At 38.4% G+C, this 12,559-nt stretch overlaps 1 protein-coding gene across 1 annotated transcript in view; it reads left to right on the forward strand.

The window, feature by feature from the left end:
- Positions 1 to 12,559, forward strand: part of CUNH18orf25 (chromosome unknown C18orf25 homolog) — a 28,030-nt gene that overhangs the window by 606 nt on the left and 14,865 nt on the right. Inside the window, 1 exon segment of the mRNA XM_005431732.3 lies at positions 1 to 200. This exon segment is cut by the window's left edge and continues 9 nt beyond it. Within this exon segment, the coding sequence (XP_005431789.1) occupies positions 1 to 200 (200 nt within the window).

The raw sequence follows: 12,559 nt of genomic DNA on the forward strand, positions 1-12,559 counted from the left end.
GGGTCCCGGGAGCCAGAAGCACAAAGAGAGGATCCGGCTGCTGCGGCAGAAGCGAGAGGCGGCTGCTCGCAAGAAGTACAACCTGCTGCAGGACAGCAGTACCAGCGACAGTGACCTGACCTGTGACTCCAGCACGAGCTCGTCAGACGACGACGAAGAGGTTTCAGGGAGCAGCAAGACAATCACTGCAGAGATACCAGGTAGAGGATGTTTTTTAAACTGAACTGTAACGCGCCTGACATCGTTTCTCAGCTGTCATGCTAAGTTAGATGAGTGACACTTGAGAAAAACCCAGGAGAACTGCAGCTCTGTGTAAATTTGAAGAGTGCAGTGTAATAACAAGATGTGGGCAAATTAAAAAAAAATCTCTTCTGTGAGGTTCCTGTGCACTTTTGCACACCAACAAAGCATAGATATGGTAAATGGGAGGAAGGACTACCTTTGAATTCTGGATTTTTCAGATCTTTGTAAGCCTATATGAACTCATGTCAGTGCTGTCAATTCCCCTTAGATGGTGATAATCTAATTCTTAAGATAAGTGGCCAGCTTTGCTTTAATATAAAAAGCCCACAGCTTGGCAGCTGTGTTAGGAATGGCACGGCACACCTCTTGCCTGTGTAACAGAAAGGCCCTGGCCATTATTGCACTTTTTCTGTGCTTTCAGCTCAACATGACAGTGCATGACAAACCTGCTTAGCCTTATTCTAAGTTCTTTCAGATTGCAGCTGGTCACCTATTTTAGGATACAGATATGATTACACAGGTGCCCAAGCTACATTCACACGTAAATTTTCAATATTTTAGACGAAGTTGTTAGCATTTTCCTATGTCGTTAGGATCAATAATTTCTACACTTCAAACTTTCTGACATATCTGTGTTAAGATGGAAGCCAGCAAATTATAGGGGCCTTCTTGTCATTTTGTTAGCAGGAGAAAGTTGAATTCTTCAAGGTTTTTGTCTGCCGAGTCTTTGTTATTTTATTAGTCCAAGTGCTGTGGACAGGACTTTGTGTGAATTATTCTTGCAGCATATTATACCATAGAACCATCATCATATGGCAATCAAAAATAAAATCCATAAAAATAAAAATGCATAAAAATAAACTTTTTTTGCTTGCCAATTTTTACTGGGTTACATGCCTTTTTGCCTGTTGTGCTAGAAGTTTTTTCCTTTTGAGAAAAATAGCATCTTGTATAGGGCAAGAACATTTAAAGGAAAACTGCAATATTAAGTTGCTAAACTAATGCTTTCTGGATGAATTATTTAAAATACTGAAGCAGATTTTACAAATAACTGACTTAACTGAGTTGATTATGGTGGATGATGTTGTCACCATGAAAACTGGCATTTTTCCCACACCTGCTAGGAAGCAGGTTGCACAAAGGAAGTAAATGTTTATTATTAGAATGTCTGGAAGAGGCATAATATCCTCCTATAATTATTGTGTAGTAAACTTTTAATAGAAATCTAAAATTATTTTTACCAATTTAGTAGTTAGTCTTGTATCTTTCAGAGTTTTTGCTTTTTTATTTATAATATTTACACTTCGGGCAATTTAATCCTAATTTAAAGCCTGTTGAAGAATAACTATTTCACTGATTTTTGGGACAGGTTGTTCCCCACCTCTCAGAAAACCCCAAAACACACAGAATAAGTCCCTCAGGTCACATTCTTTTTTTAAGTCATAAAAGTACCTTGTGACCCAGAGTGGCACCACATGGTATTTTCAGGTTTCTGTGGGCCATTATGGGGACGTGATGGGACCATTCCTGGATATTGTTTGTGTGTCCCTGGGTGCCTCTGTATTTGACTCTCAGTCCTGAGCACGAACCAGATGCGTTTGGTGGAAGGATCCCATTGCATCGAGAGCTTGACTATTAGTGATGATTACACCAAGGCCCAGCTTTACCTGCAGTACAAGATTGCCCAAACCATCCTGAGGGAGGGACAGTAACATCTATTCTGATTTCACAGCACGTGTCATCTGCTCGGTGCTGAGTTCTGTGTAAACCATTAAAAGATTTGAGCTGCCCCCTTGGTGCAATGGGGTGTGATGTGTACCTGGCACATTGTGGTTTTCCTTTAAATAGAAATGGCTTTGCTTTGTGGGAAACGCCTTCCAAGTGCAAGGGAAAAATACCCTCTGTAGAGATAAGGATGTGGTTTGTCCAAAAAACGCATCCTGTGCTGCTCTTGGGTGAAGGAGACGTTGTGGTTGTGAGAGCTGTGGTGGAGCTGCGAGTCTGGTCGGACTCCCAGCGCTCCATCACTGCAGTGGGTTCCCAGGCCATCTGCCATCCATCTGCCTGGAGCTGGCAAAGGACTCCGTTCCTTTTTCTGGCTAGAAAGCCATTTTAGTGCACTTAGCAAAACACTGCAAATAGCCTCAAAATTGAGGGAGCGAATTGAGTGTGGATAGAAAACAATGCAGGGTATCAAAAAGCGTTACTGGAATTTCAGTCTGCCAGTGTTCTCTGCACACAGTGGAAAGCTGAAAGGTTTGACTTCAGTGTCAGGACATAAGCGTGGAAAGCTTTTGCCTTTACTTTTAAAAGAGTTACCTGTACACATTGATGCAGAAGAGTTTTTTACAGGCAGCTTGTGTTTCCCTTAGTCTGTGCCTGGACATTTTGCTGCAGTCTTGGTTACTTACTCAATCACTTATTTTCATATAATTTTCATTTTTAGCCTTCTGTTGCCCGAATACCAGGTTTGCCAACAGAGATACTTAAAAAATTTAGTGGCAGGGGGTTTGGCCCTCGTTTCAAAAATTACACAGAGTCTTAAGCTGTCAACAACACAGGTAGTGCTAACAGCAGGCAGTTTGCTTGTGTGTGGTCTGAAAAATTAAATTGCCAGTAACCTTTCATGTTGTGGCACTAAAACTCTTCAATTTAAATAGCGCAATAGTTTAAATGAACCTTTTTTTTAAACCATCCGCATCACTGGCTCTGAAATATGTTTGGCTAAATTTGTAAGGTAAAGAAAATGTTTAGTGCAATACATGATGATGATGATGACGCCATTAAGTTAAAAACAGAGGAGTTGTTCAATAGACAGTCAGGTCTCTCTGTTGAGCTTAAAGGTACTGTGGATTAAATTAGTGCCAGGCTTGTTTTTCTCCTCAAGGAAGACTGAAGAGTTGAGATTTTAGTGGTGATATTTCAATACCAGAACTGTGAGCTGCACAGGAGCTCAGCACAGTGCAAGTTATGCAATTTTGACTGCATCCTGTGGTGTTAATTTACGCCTGAAAGTACAGGTTCAGTCTAAACTTCAGGGGTGCTCCTGAGAACCTTTTCATTGGCATGAGCAGTCATAATCTTTGGCTCTTCGTTTCAGGGAATGCTGTGATTTTTGGATTGTTGCAGATGAGGAACAACTTTTTACCTTTTAATGACTGACACTCTCTCTTGGCATCTAAAATTTTGCCATTCTTCAGCACTAGATAAACATGGCATAGGAATCCTGAAATAGATTCTGCTAGGCTTCCTGCTGTAATAGCAAGTTTTTCCTTTAAACAATTTCCACATGATGTTGCCCATTAACTCTGAATGAAATTGGCATGAGAACAAGTCTGGGAATCAATATTTATTGCTGCATAAACACTTCTCTTTTGGAAGAAGCAAGGCATTTTTTAAAATTCAAATAATATACAAAAATATTTTGTGTTTTACCACCATTGTGGTTTCTACAACTCAGAAAAATCTGAATTGAAATAGGGATGACTTATGTTTTAGGCTATCACAAAAATCTGTCCAAAAGTTTGAGTCTTAATATTGAAAAAGGCACATCTCACTTTGTTAAAGACAAGTCTTTTTAAATATGCAGTAAACCAAAAGAGATGGGCACAGGTTCCTTCCTCCTAAGGATGCATAGATCTTGGATAAAGCATCTGCAAAGGATGAATTCAGAATGACACTTATAGTTAATAGATATGAAAAAGAATTAGTCTGGTAAGAATGATTTGCTGATACTTATTTGGAAGTGTCTGCAGCAGAATAACACAGAGGAACCAACCATTGCTAGTTAGAATGAAGATGAAGCATATCTTACATTGTTATGTTGCCAGACTTATTAAATTAAATTACTGTGGATTTGGTTATTACTTAGATTGTACTTAAGAGATGCCATAAAATGACAACATCTAGGCATTTCTTGGGTGCTGTTTTGCAGGAGGTGTCGTCTTGAAAATGAGAGAGGAATCTTTGATTCTGACCCCTTTGTGACCTCAAATTTCTTCTCCTTTAAGCTTAGCATAATCAGAAAACTATAGTTTAAAGTTTATAGACAGAAGAGGGACCAATTAAATAAATGCTAGCATTTTTAATATGTAAAAATGCATTTTTAGGCTTGGGGATTTTTTTAAAATAAAGATTGAATACAGCTTGTTGTAGTAACTGCACAGGAAGTATTTAAAACATTGTTTTGCTGCTGCTGTAAATTTGAGATACTCTATCATGCTCTATGATGCCTTTTAAAATTTGTATTGCAGGGCTATATATATTTCAATACATACTTTATTCAGTTTATAAGACAGTTTTGTCAACTTTGATCATTCTAGTTCATTTTTAACTTCAAAAACTTGAAAAGATTGTCTCACTTATCAACATCAATAGTTTTTACTTAAATTGCAATTAAAAATTAACATTACTTATTTGTATGTCTATGGAAATCAGAAAGATTGTAAGTTAGTTCCTTGAGTTTAAGTTAAGATCTGGGCTAAAGACAAATAAACTGAATCATATTTGATGTTCAGTTGTAGAAGTAAATGAACAGAAGAAATACTTCTTTTAGGGAGGAAAAAAGTTATTGAACATACAAAAGGAGCCATGTTTTAGGAAAAAAAATACCATTTTACTTAATTTGTTTTGGTTAAAATGCAGTTGGAGGCATGTAAATTAGTATAAAGTACATATTTTTAGCAGAGGACCTGAATGCTGAATTTTCAGCATGTCTGATAGGTAAACAGATGGGCAAGAAAGACATAAAACTACTCTTCAGAAATGAGAGAATAACCCAGGGCTTTGTTTAGCTGTCCCTGTAGGACCTGTGTATACCTCATTTAAACAGTTCCTAAAAAGAATGTAGTGTTTAAGTGATACTGTAATTTTGTATACTCAGTGAAATTCCAATAAAGATTTAGTGCCTTAGGTTTTTATTAGTAAATATTTACTTAGGTCATGCAATGATTTCTCTCATTCTTAGGGTATTTTGTATTAGGCTAGAGAGTGCCACAAGTTTCACATTTAGATATTAAATTACCATCTTCTGTACCTTTGTGTAGTTTAATGTGATGCTTGTCTTGTTTTGGTATTACCTTAGGTGACATTTGTGTGTTTGGATGGCATGCAGATACTGTTTATTATTCCTCAAGCGGGTACAGAGCCTCATTTTCTGTGGGGTTTATTGCTTCCCAAATGATTCCTGAGTGAACTCTAGACTTTAAAATATAGTTTCCACTGCCTTTTGTTATTGATATGTAGAGTAAGGCCATGAGGATTGGCCTTCTCTTCAGGCTGCTGCAGTTCTTCGTGATAATCCCAAAGCCAGTCACTTCCACCATCCTTCTGATGTGTAACTGGAAGCAGAACAGTTTCGTTCCAACCATTCCCTGTTTTCTGCCTTGCCTGGGACTGGCTGTAGGAATAGTGGCTCAGGGCAAGGTCCTGGCTGGTGTGAGGCTGGTCAGGGCTCCACAGTGTGCAGGTTGTCCCTGTGATGGAGCTGTGTCCATCATGCCTGGCAGAGGATGCTCTCTCCTCCTGTGTCAGCAAAACACTCACATAACTCCCCCATGTTCTTGTGTTTTGTGTCCTATGTTCCCCTCATTCTCTGTGCTTCCCAAAATCAGGCCAAGGGCTTTGGACCAATTCCACCTGTGTTCAACAGCCTATTTATAAAAGGGTCCAAGTGTGAAAGCAAAATACACATAATTATTTAGGTTTGTCAGTTAAAAAATAGCATTTTGGATTGCAGCTTAATAGAACTAAACATGTTACTGTACAATGTTTTTGACACCTTCAGTTGAATTCAAAACAAATTGCAAGGGAACTGGAGTAATTTGGTAAAAAAAGAGACCTTTGTGACAGAATTGTCTGAGACTTTGAGAATGATGCCAAAATTTCTATTATAACCTCAGTGGGTGTAAAATTTTATTATAAGAGTAATACTGTTGGTTAATATATGCTAATTCCTGTCCTGTTGTTGTATCCAAGGGGCAGAATTAGAAAAGTTGTTTTCCTCAGTTAACATGCCTTAATAAACAATATTATGTTCTTACTTAATGATGTCTTATCAAATGGCCTCAATGTCTTTAAAGCTGGCTTCAGTCGTGCTGGGGGATCTGGAGGAGCGACCAGGGAAATTCCAGGATTGCTTGACAGGGGCACCGTGTGGGATAGGAACTGCATAGGCAATGTCCTGGAAGAGGCCATGAACTGCTTTGCCGAGATGCAGAGGCAGACAGAGGAGAAATTCCGCATGTGGATAGAAAAGCTAACCCACCTTGACACGGACGAAGAAAGCAAGCAGCAACTGGAGCCCAGGGAACCTAAAATCCAACTAGTTGGCCAAAGAATCCCCCCTACCACCCAGTCAGGGGCTTTCGTGCAGATGCCTGATAGCCAAGTGCTTCCTCAGCAGCCCTTTAATTCGTACGTGGGCTATCAAAATGCCGATGCCGCGCTGGAGTTTCCAGTGACTTTTAATAACAATTTTACACCAGTCTTTCCAGAGAATGGGAATATGGCAGAGCCTGATCTGAATAAATCATAAACTTAAAAAAAATTAAAAATAAATCTGATTTTGCAATCTTGATGTTATTTTGGATTCTGCTAAAAACGAAGTTTGCTTTTCTCTTTGTATGTGTTTGTTTTGTTTTCTCTTTTGGGTTTTATTACCATGATATTATTTGTTTTTCTTAATTTATAGTGAATATATGTAGTTAAAAAAAATCACAATATACCCACCTGCATGTGCCAGTGCACACATATAAACAACCACCTTTAAAGGTGTATGGGGGGAGCCACCCTAAGCTTTCATCATCAAACTCGGGACAATATAACTTAGAAACCATGTCTAGATACCCCAAAAGCAGTAGGGCTGTGTTTGCTACAATAGGAGCATTCGGGGTATTCATCCAGATGCCCTTTTTGCATGTTAAAACATTTGTATAAGGAACAAAGTTTTATATTTAAAGAGATAAAGCACCCTAGAGATCCAGACCCATGACATTTCCTTAACTCTCTGTTTACTCTCAAGTTTTGCTCTCGAGGTCTCCAGCTTGACCATGCCACACATCAGCTTATTGATTTTTAGGCAGAACTAATAAATAAGCTTACCCTAAAAATTTGGCTGTCTATAACAAGCGTGCACAGCAGATTTAATTCCTTTTTGTCTCCCATTCAGCAGCTCAGTCTCTGTCCAGGGTTTTTATCAGTGTCACTGCTGTGTTGCAGTATTTATGGAGGTGGCTGCCTTACCCTGTGTGCGCACACAAGCACACTCACACATGTCTCTGTATGCAGGTCATCTCCACCGACTCCAGGTGCCTGCTCTGCTCTTCCCTGGGTCTCAGTGGGAAGAGATAAGGCTCACCGAGGATGCCTCCAGGCAGTGTCTTTCTCTCCCATGAGTTGTCCCTACCCTGGCTTATCAGCGGTCCCTAAGAGATAACTTAGGGTGAGATGAGTCACCCCAACCTGTGCACACAGAGCAGCTGCTGCTTCCTCCTGCGAATGCTGCCCAGCCACATCCTTCACACTGGAATAAAAACAATCCTGTCTGCCCTCAGATAAGCAGCCATCAGGGGATGGGTTGAGCCTTGGCACAGGAATTTAAAGGAAGGCTTGATAAGCAAACACCATGGTGGTCTGATAGCTGCTGGCCTGGGTCAGACTGGACCACGCGTGAACACCACTGAAATAATTCTTTACTTGTGATGGGGAATGCCACAGCATCAGGTTCATTTAAGTGAGGCAATACTTTACTGTTTTGTGAGTTCTTTTTTTGTACTAATAGTTATCCTGAATAGGCAGGCTTGAAACTGATGTTTAAAGTAGGATTAATTTAAACTAGATATTAGAAATACTTAATTCTTACTATTATTGCTACACACAGGGATTTTTGGGTCACCTCTCCAGTAAGGCCTTCCTTCATGTGAAGTAACTTCTCTGTAGCTACCAAAAAATGTATTTTTTAATCAGGTAGAACTTGATAGAAGTTTCTAATGAAAACGAAATAAAAATTTTTACAATGGAAAATGAAAGCCTGCAGTTTAAGTAAAGAAAACACTTAGGGCTCCTTTAGGTCAGTTACTCTGCTTTTTAAACCACAGTCACTTTTTTCCCCTAATTATTTTAGTTTACTTTCTTTTCCTCCTGTTGGGAGTAACCACAGTATCTTCTGTAGGTCAGGCTTTTTTTACCCTCCCTGAAGTCAATGGGAGTTTTTCCATCAATTTATGTGACAGTTTGGATCAAACCTGTAACAGGAACTCAAGAAATACTTTTTGTTATCAGTATAATATCTACACTGGAATTTTAACATTATTCTTGCCCTAGACTGACTTTTTTTTTAAAGTATATGATGCCTTCATTAAAAAAAAATAGATTAGAGACCTGTGTTATTTTCAGAGTATCTGTTTGAAAGACTATGCAGGAGATAATTTTTAAATACTGGGATAAAGTGTTTTCAGATCACCTTAATGCATAATTTTGATAAAAAGATTTTGATACGAACTTGTTAGAAAACTCCCTTGTCTGAAATTGTGTGCATTTCAGGTAAAAGTTAAACAAGTTGTTCTGTGTTTGATTGCAATTTAAAAGCTTATCCTCATCTGTTTAAAAAGATTTTCCTGGGAAGAGTATTTGCTGATAAAACAACCCCCACCAAAGTGGATCCATCTGGTGTTCATAGATTTTATATGTATATATATAAAATACATATTTTATATATATATATATATATTAAAAATCTCTTTATGATGATAATAAGAACAGAATATTCTAAAGCATGACAACTTTACAAATCTTCCCGTGCATGCAAAAGCAGCTTTTTGCAGTGACTGGTTTATTTTAATGTGTATGTCTGTAAGCATGCCCATAGTATTTTTTGTAAAATAGTATAAATGGAACAATTAGGTATTTCGGAACAAATTGTGTAAGGAGTTCAGTTGAACTTATTTATGTCTCAGACTGAAACACCTTTACATATATATCTCATAAATCGATAATAACTTAATTACATATGTAGCCAGTGAACTTTCTGCAAATTTTCAATGTTTTAGTCAGGTAGTTCTCAAAAAAGAAAAAAAAAAAAGAAAAAATATTAAAATAATTCAGTGTATGAATAGATAAAAATTTGCGTTTGTTACTGGAGGCAAAAATTTAAACATTTTATTTTTTCCATCACTGCTAACTGTTCTTTTCAATGCAAACAGCTGTGAACATGAAAGAGCAAGCAGAGGATGACAGAAGTTGAACATACAAACTTTAAAGCTGTACTCTTTCTAGGATAAAATTATCTCAAGGCTTCCAGAAGACTGGGGGAATAGTTCCTGTTAGAAATAACTTCAACTTAATTTCCCTACCAAAGCTACCTAGCTGACAGCTAAAACACTTGTGCAAGATCAGTGGCTGCAGATTGTTTTGTAAATGGTAAATAATATTTCCTTTCCTCTCTCTTTCCACTTGGCTCACAACCAGAGCCAAATCTTCAGTTTTGTCACAAACCCTCTCCTTTGAAAAGAAGAGTGTGCGCTGATGTGCACAGCTGGGTACTGCTCCATGAGCTGGTTTTCCCCTTCTCCATGAGCTGGTTTTCCATGTGGGGAAGTGTGTTTGCCCTGAAACTGAGAGGGGAACCCCACCTTTCTATTGTTCAGGTGTAGCATAACCTGCCTGTTGAAGGATTTGCCCATAAACAGGAGCATTTCTCTTCTTGCTCTGTATCCTGAATCCAGGAGGAGCCAACCTCCAGATACCAATACTAGTGATAAGTCTGTGTTTTAACTGTGTGTGACAGTCTTTGGCATCTCTTTGAGAAAACAGGTTCCCAACACATACTTTCAGATTTTATATTTTTTGCCTCCTGGGAAAATTTTCACTATATTTTTATGACATGGCTGCAGTTGAGTTTGTCATGATTTCCATTATAAGCTCTTATTTTCAAAGGGCTTCGACTAGAAACCCTCAGGGAGTTAAAATTTCTTCAGATGAAATTTTAACATAAATTTTTATCTTACCCATTCTGTATCTCATGGAAACAGTCTGACTTATCTAGAACTACTTTAGGACTATTGGAAGAAAGCTCATCTACTTTTCAACCCTGGGTTACATTTTGAATGTGTGTTTATGCTCACATCTCATCAAACTACTTCAAAACCACCACATTTAACAAGTAGAAATCAGTAGGAGTTTTGCACAGACACGGAGAACCACAGATAATTTAGAGTTTCTCTAATTGCCCCAGGATTTGTACTTCAGAATGGTGTGAAGAAACATTTTTGTTCCTTTAAGGAATTTTACTTATGGTTTGGAAAGGTCAGATGCATCGTGTCAGGTGAGCTGGTGTAGACTGGTGTAATTCCAGGGATGGTTGTGCCAGTTTAAACCTAACTGGCTTGTTCACAGAATCATGGAATGGTTTGGGTTGGAAGGGACCTTAAAGCTCATCCAGTCCCACCTCCTGCCATGGGCAGGGACACCTTCTTCTATCCCAGGTTGCTCCAAGCCCCATCCAACCTGGCCTTGGGCACTGCCAGGGGTGGGGCAGCCACAGCTGCTCTGGCTCAGCTCCTATATTGCCATTTTAAATACTGAATTATGTGTTTTTAATATGGCAGCTTTTCCAGCCTGGGAGCAGTGGAGCACCTTTACAACCCCGGAGTTGGAATTTAGCAGCAGGTGAAACAGAGTGGTTTTGGTTTCATGTTTTTTTGTGCAAGTGCACAAGAAGTAAGCCTTTATATAAAGGCTCTGTTTAAATTTCTCTAAATGTCAAAATGACATTGCAGTAAAAGGACTTTCTTCTAGGATCAGTCCCTTTTTAGGAGTTCCTGGAAGTCCAGGGGCTTCAGTGTGCAGTGTTTTTGCAGGCTTGCCTGCAGGTTCTTCCCAAGGCATTCATTCTCCTTTCAGTGGGGTTTGGTGAAGAAGGTCTGTAGGGATAAATATCTGAATGGTCAGGTTTTATTTAGGAAAAAAAAAATTTACATACAACATTAAACAAACTCAAGGCAATGAAACTTTTTTCAGATTTTCTATTGCAAAAATAGTGCAGGGATAAAAAGAGTCAAAATCTAAAACTTTCACTGTCATTTTTAACAGTACTAGGACAAAATAATTTAAGCAGAAATACACATTTATTTTTTTAACCTCAGTGTCTTTTAGTGTTTGTGCAGGATTGTTGGGTTATTTTATCTGAGCTGCTACAGTAAAGACTGAAAAACCAATCTTAACTTCAATGAAAGGGGATTATATTTGGCAGTTATGTTACAAATTGGAACATATTTATTATCACTGTTTTCTCTTTTAATGTATTTTGTCTTTTTCTATATCCACATACTGTATGTGGATAAATTTATAAATAATATTTCAGGGGCATTAAGAAATTAAACTTTTGCCCCATTGATAGTTGTAGAAATTTTCTACTGGTTTTAATGGGGCTGCCATTTAATCTCATTAAAAATTGAACTTATTCTGCAGTTTTTTGTCCAGAGAATCCTCTAGCTGACCTTGAGGGGAGCCTTTGCCTGATGGGGGTGTGTAAATCAGGCCAGTTGAGTAGATGTTTTTGAAATAATGGGGGTCTGCGCTGTGACCACTGCAGTTACATGTGTTAGAACAAATGCACTGTGTGATTTGTACTGTAGAAGCCAAAATAATCAGGCTGATTGATAGAGATGGACAGTACCTTGCAAAAGACGAAGCCAGAAGTTGATATTTCTCACAAATTTCATTAGTCTTTTGGTGTTAGGTCAGCAAAATGAAGGCACATGGAAAAATAGGCTTATTAAGTTAGCAGGGATTCAAGTGCAGAGCGATGGAGCAGGGGATTAGTCTGGACCATCAGAGGCTGTATCAGGCCTTCCATGGAAAGGTGCAGTTTGTGCTGGGGAAAGTATGATATATTCTGCAGGGGTGCATGTTGTCTGCCTTTTCCTAATGGAAGTTGTGTTAACACAGGGAATTATTTACTTTTTTTAACTACCATGGCTATGTAAGGATGTGATGGTTTCCAAAACTCTCCTGAGACACTTCTCCAAGTAAAACTGGGGAAGAGATCTGGTTGATATACCTGCTACCATAATTATTGCATTGTTAGGCAGCATCACAGAAGACAACTCCTGTAATGAGATACAAAGTGAATTCCACTTCCATAGCCATATTCCATGTGCCTTTGCTTAATGCACAGTGAAAAATGCTTTGTTATCTTCATTCATAATTCGCTAAATTAAATCCAAGATATTTTCCATCCAGTCATCAAAAAGCCTGAAAGTATGAATGTTGTTTAGCAAGACTTGAATTTTTGGGATTTCTTTTCTTGTGATATATT

Source organism: Geospiza fortis, unplaced genomic scaffold, assembly GCF_000277835.1.
Source record: "Geospiza fortis unplaced genomic scaffold, GeoFor_1.0 scaffold488, whole genome shotgun sequence".
NCBI classification, from domain to species: Eukaryota; Metazoa; Chordata; class Aves; order Passeriformes; family Thraupidae; genus Geospiza; species Geospiza fortis.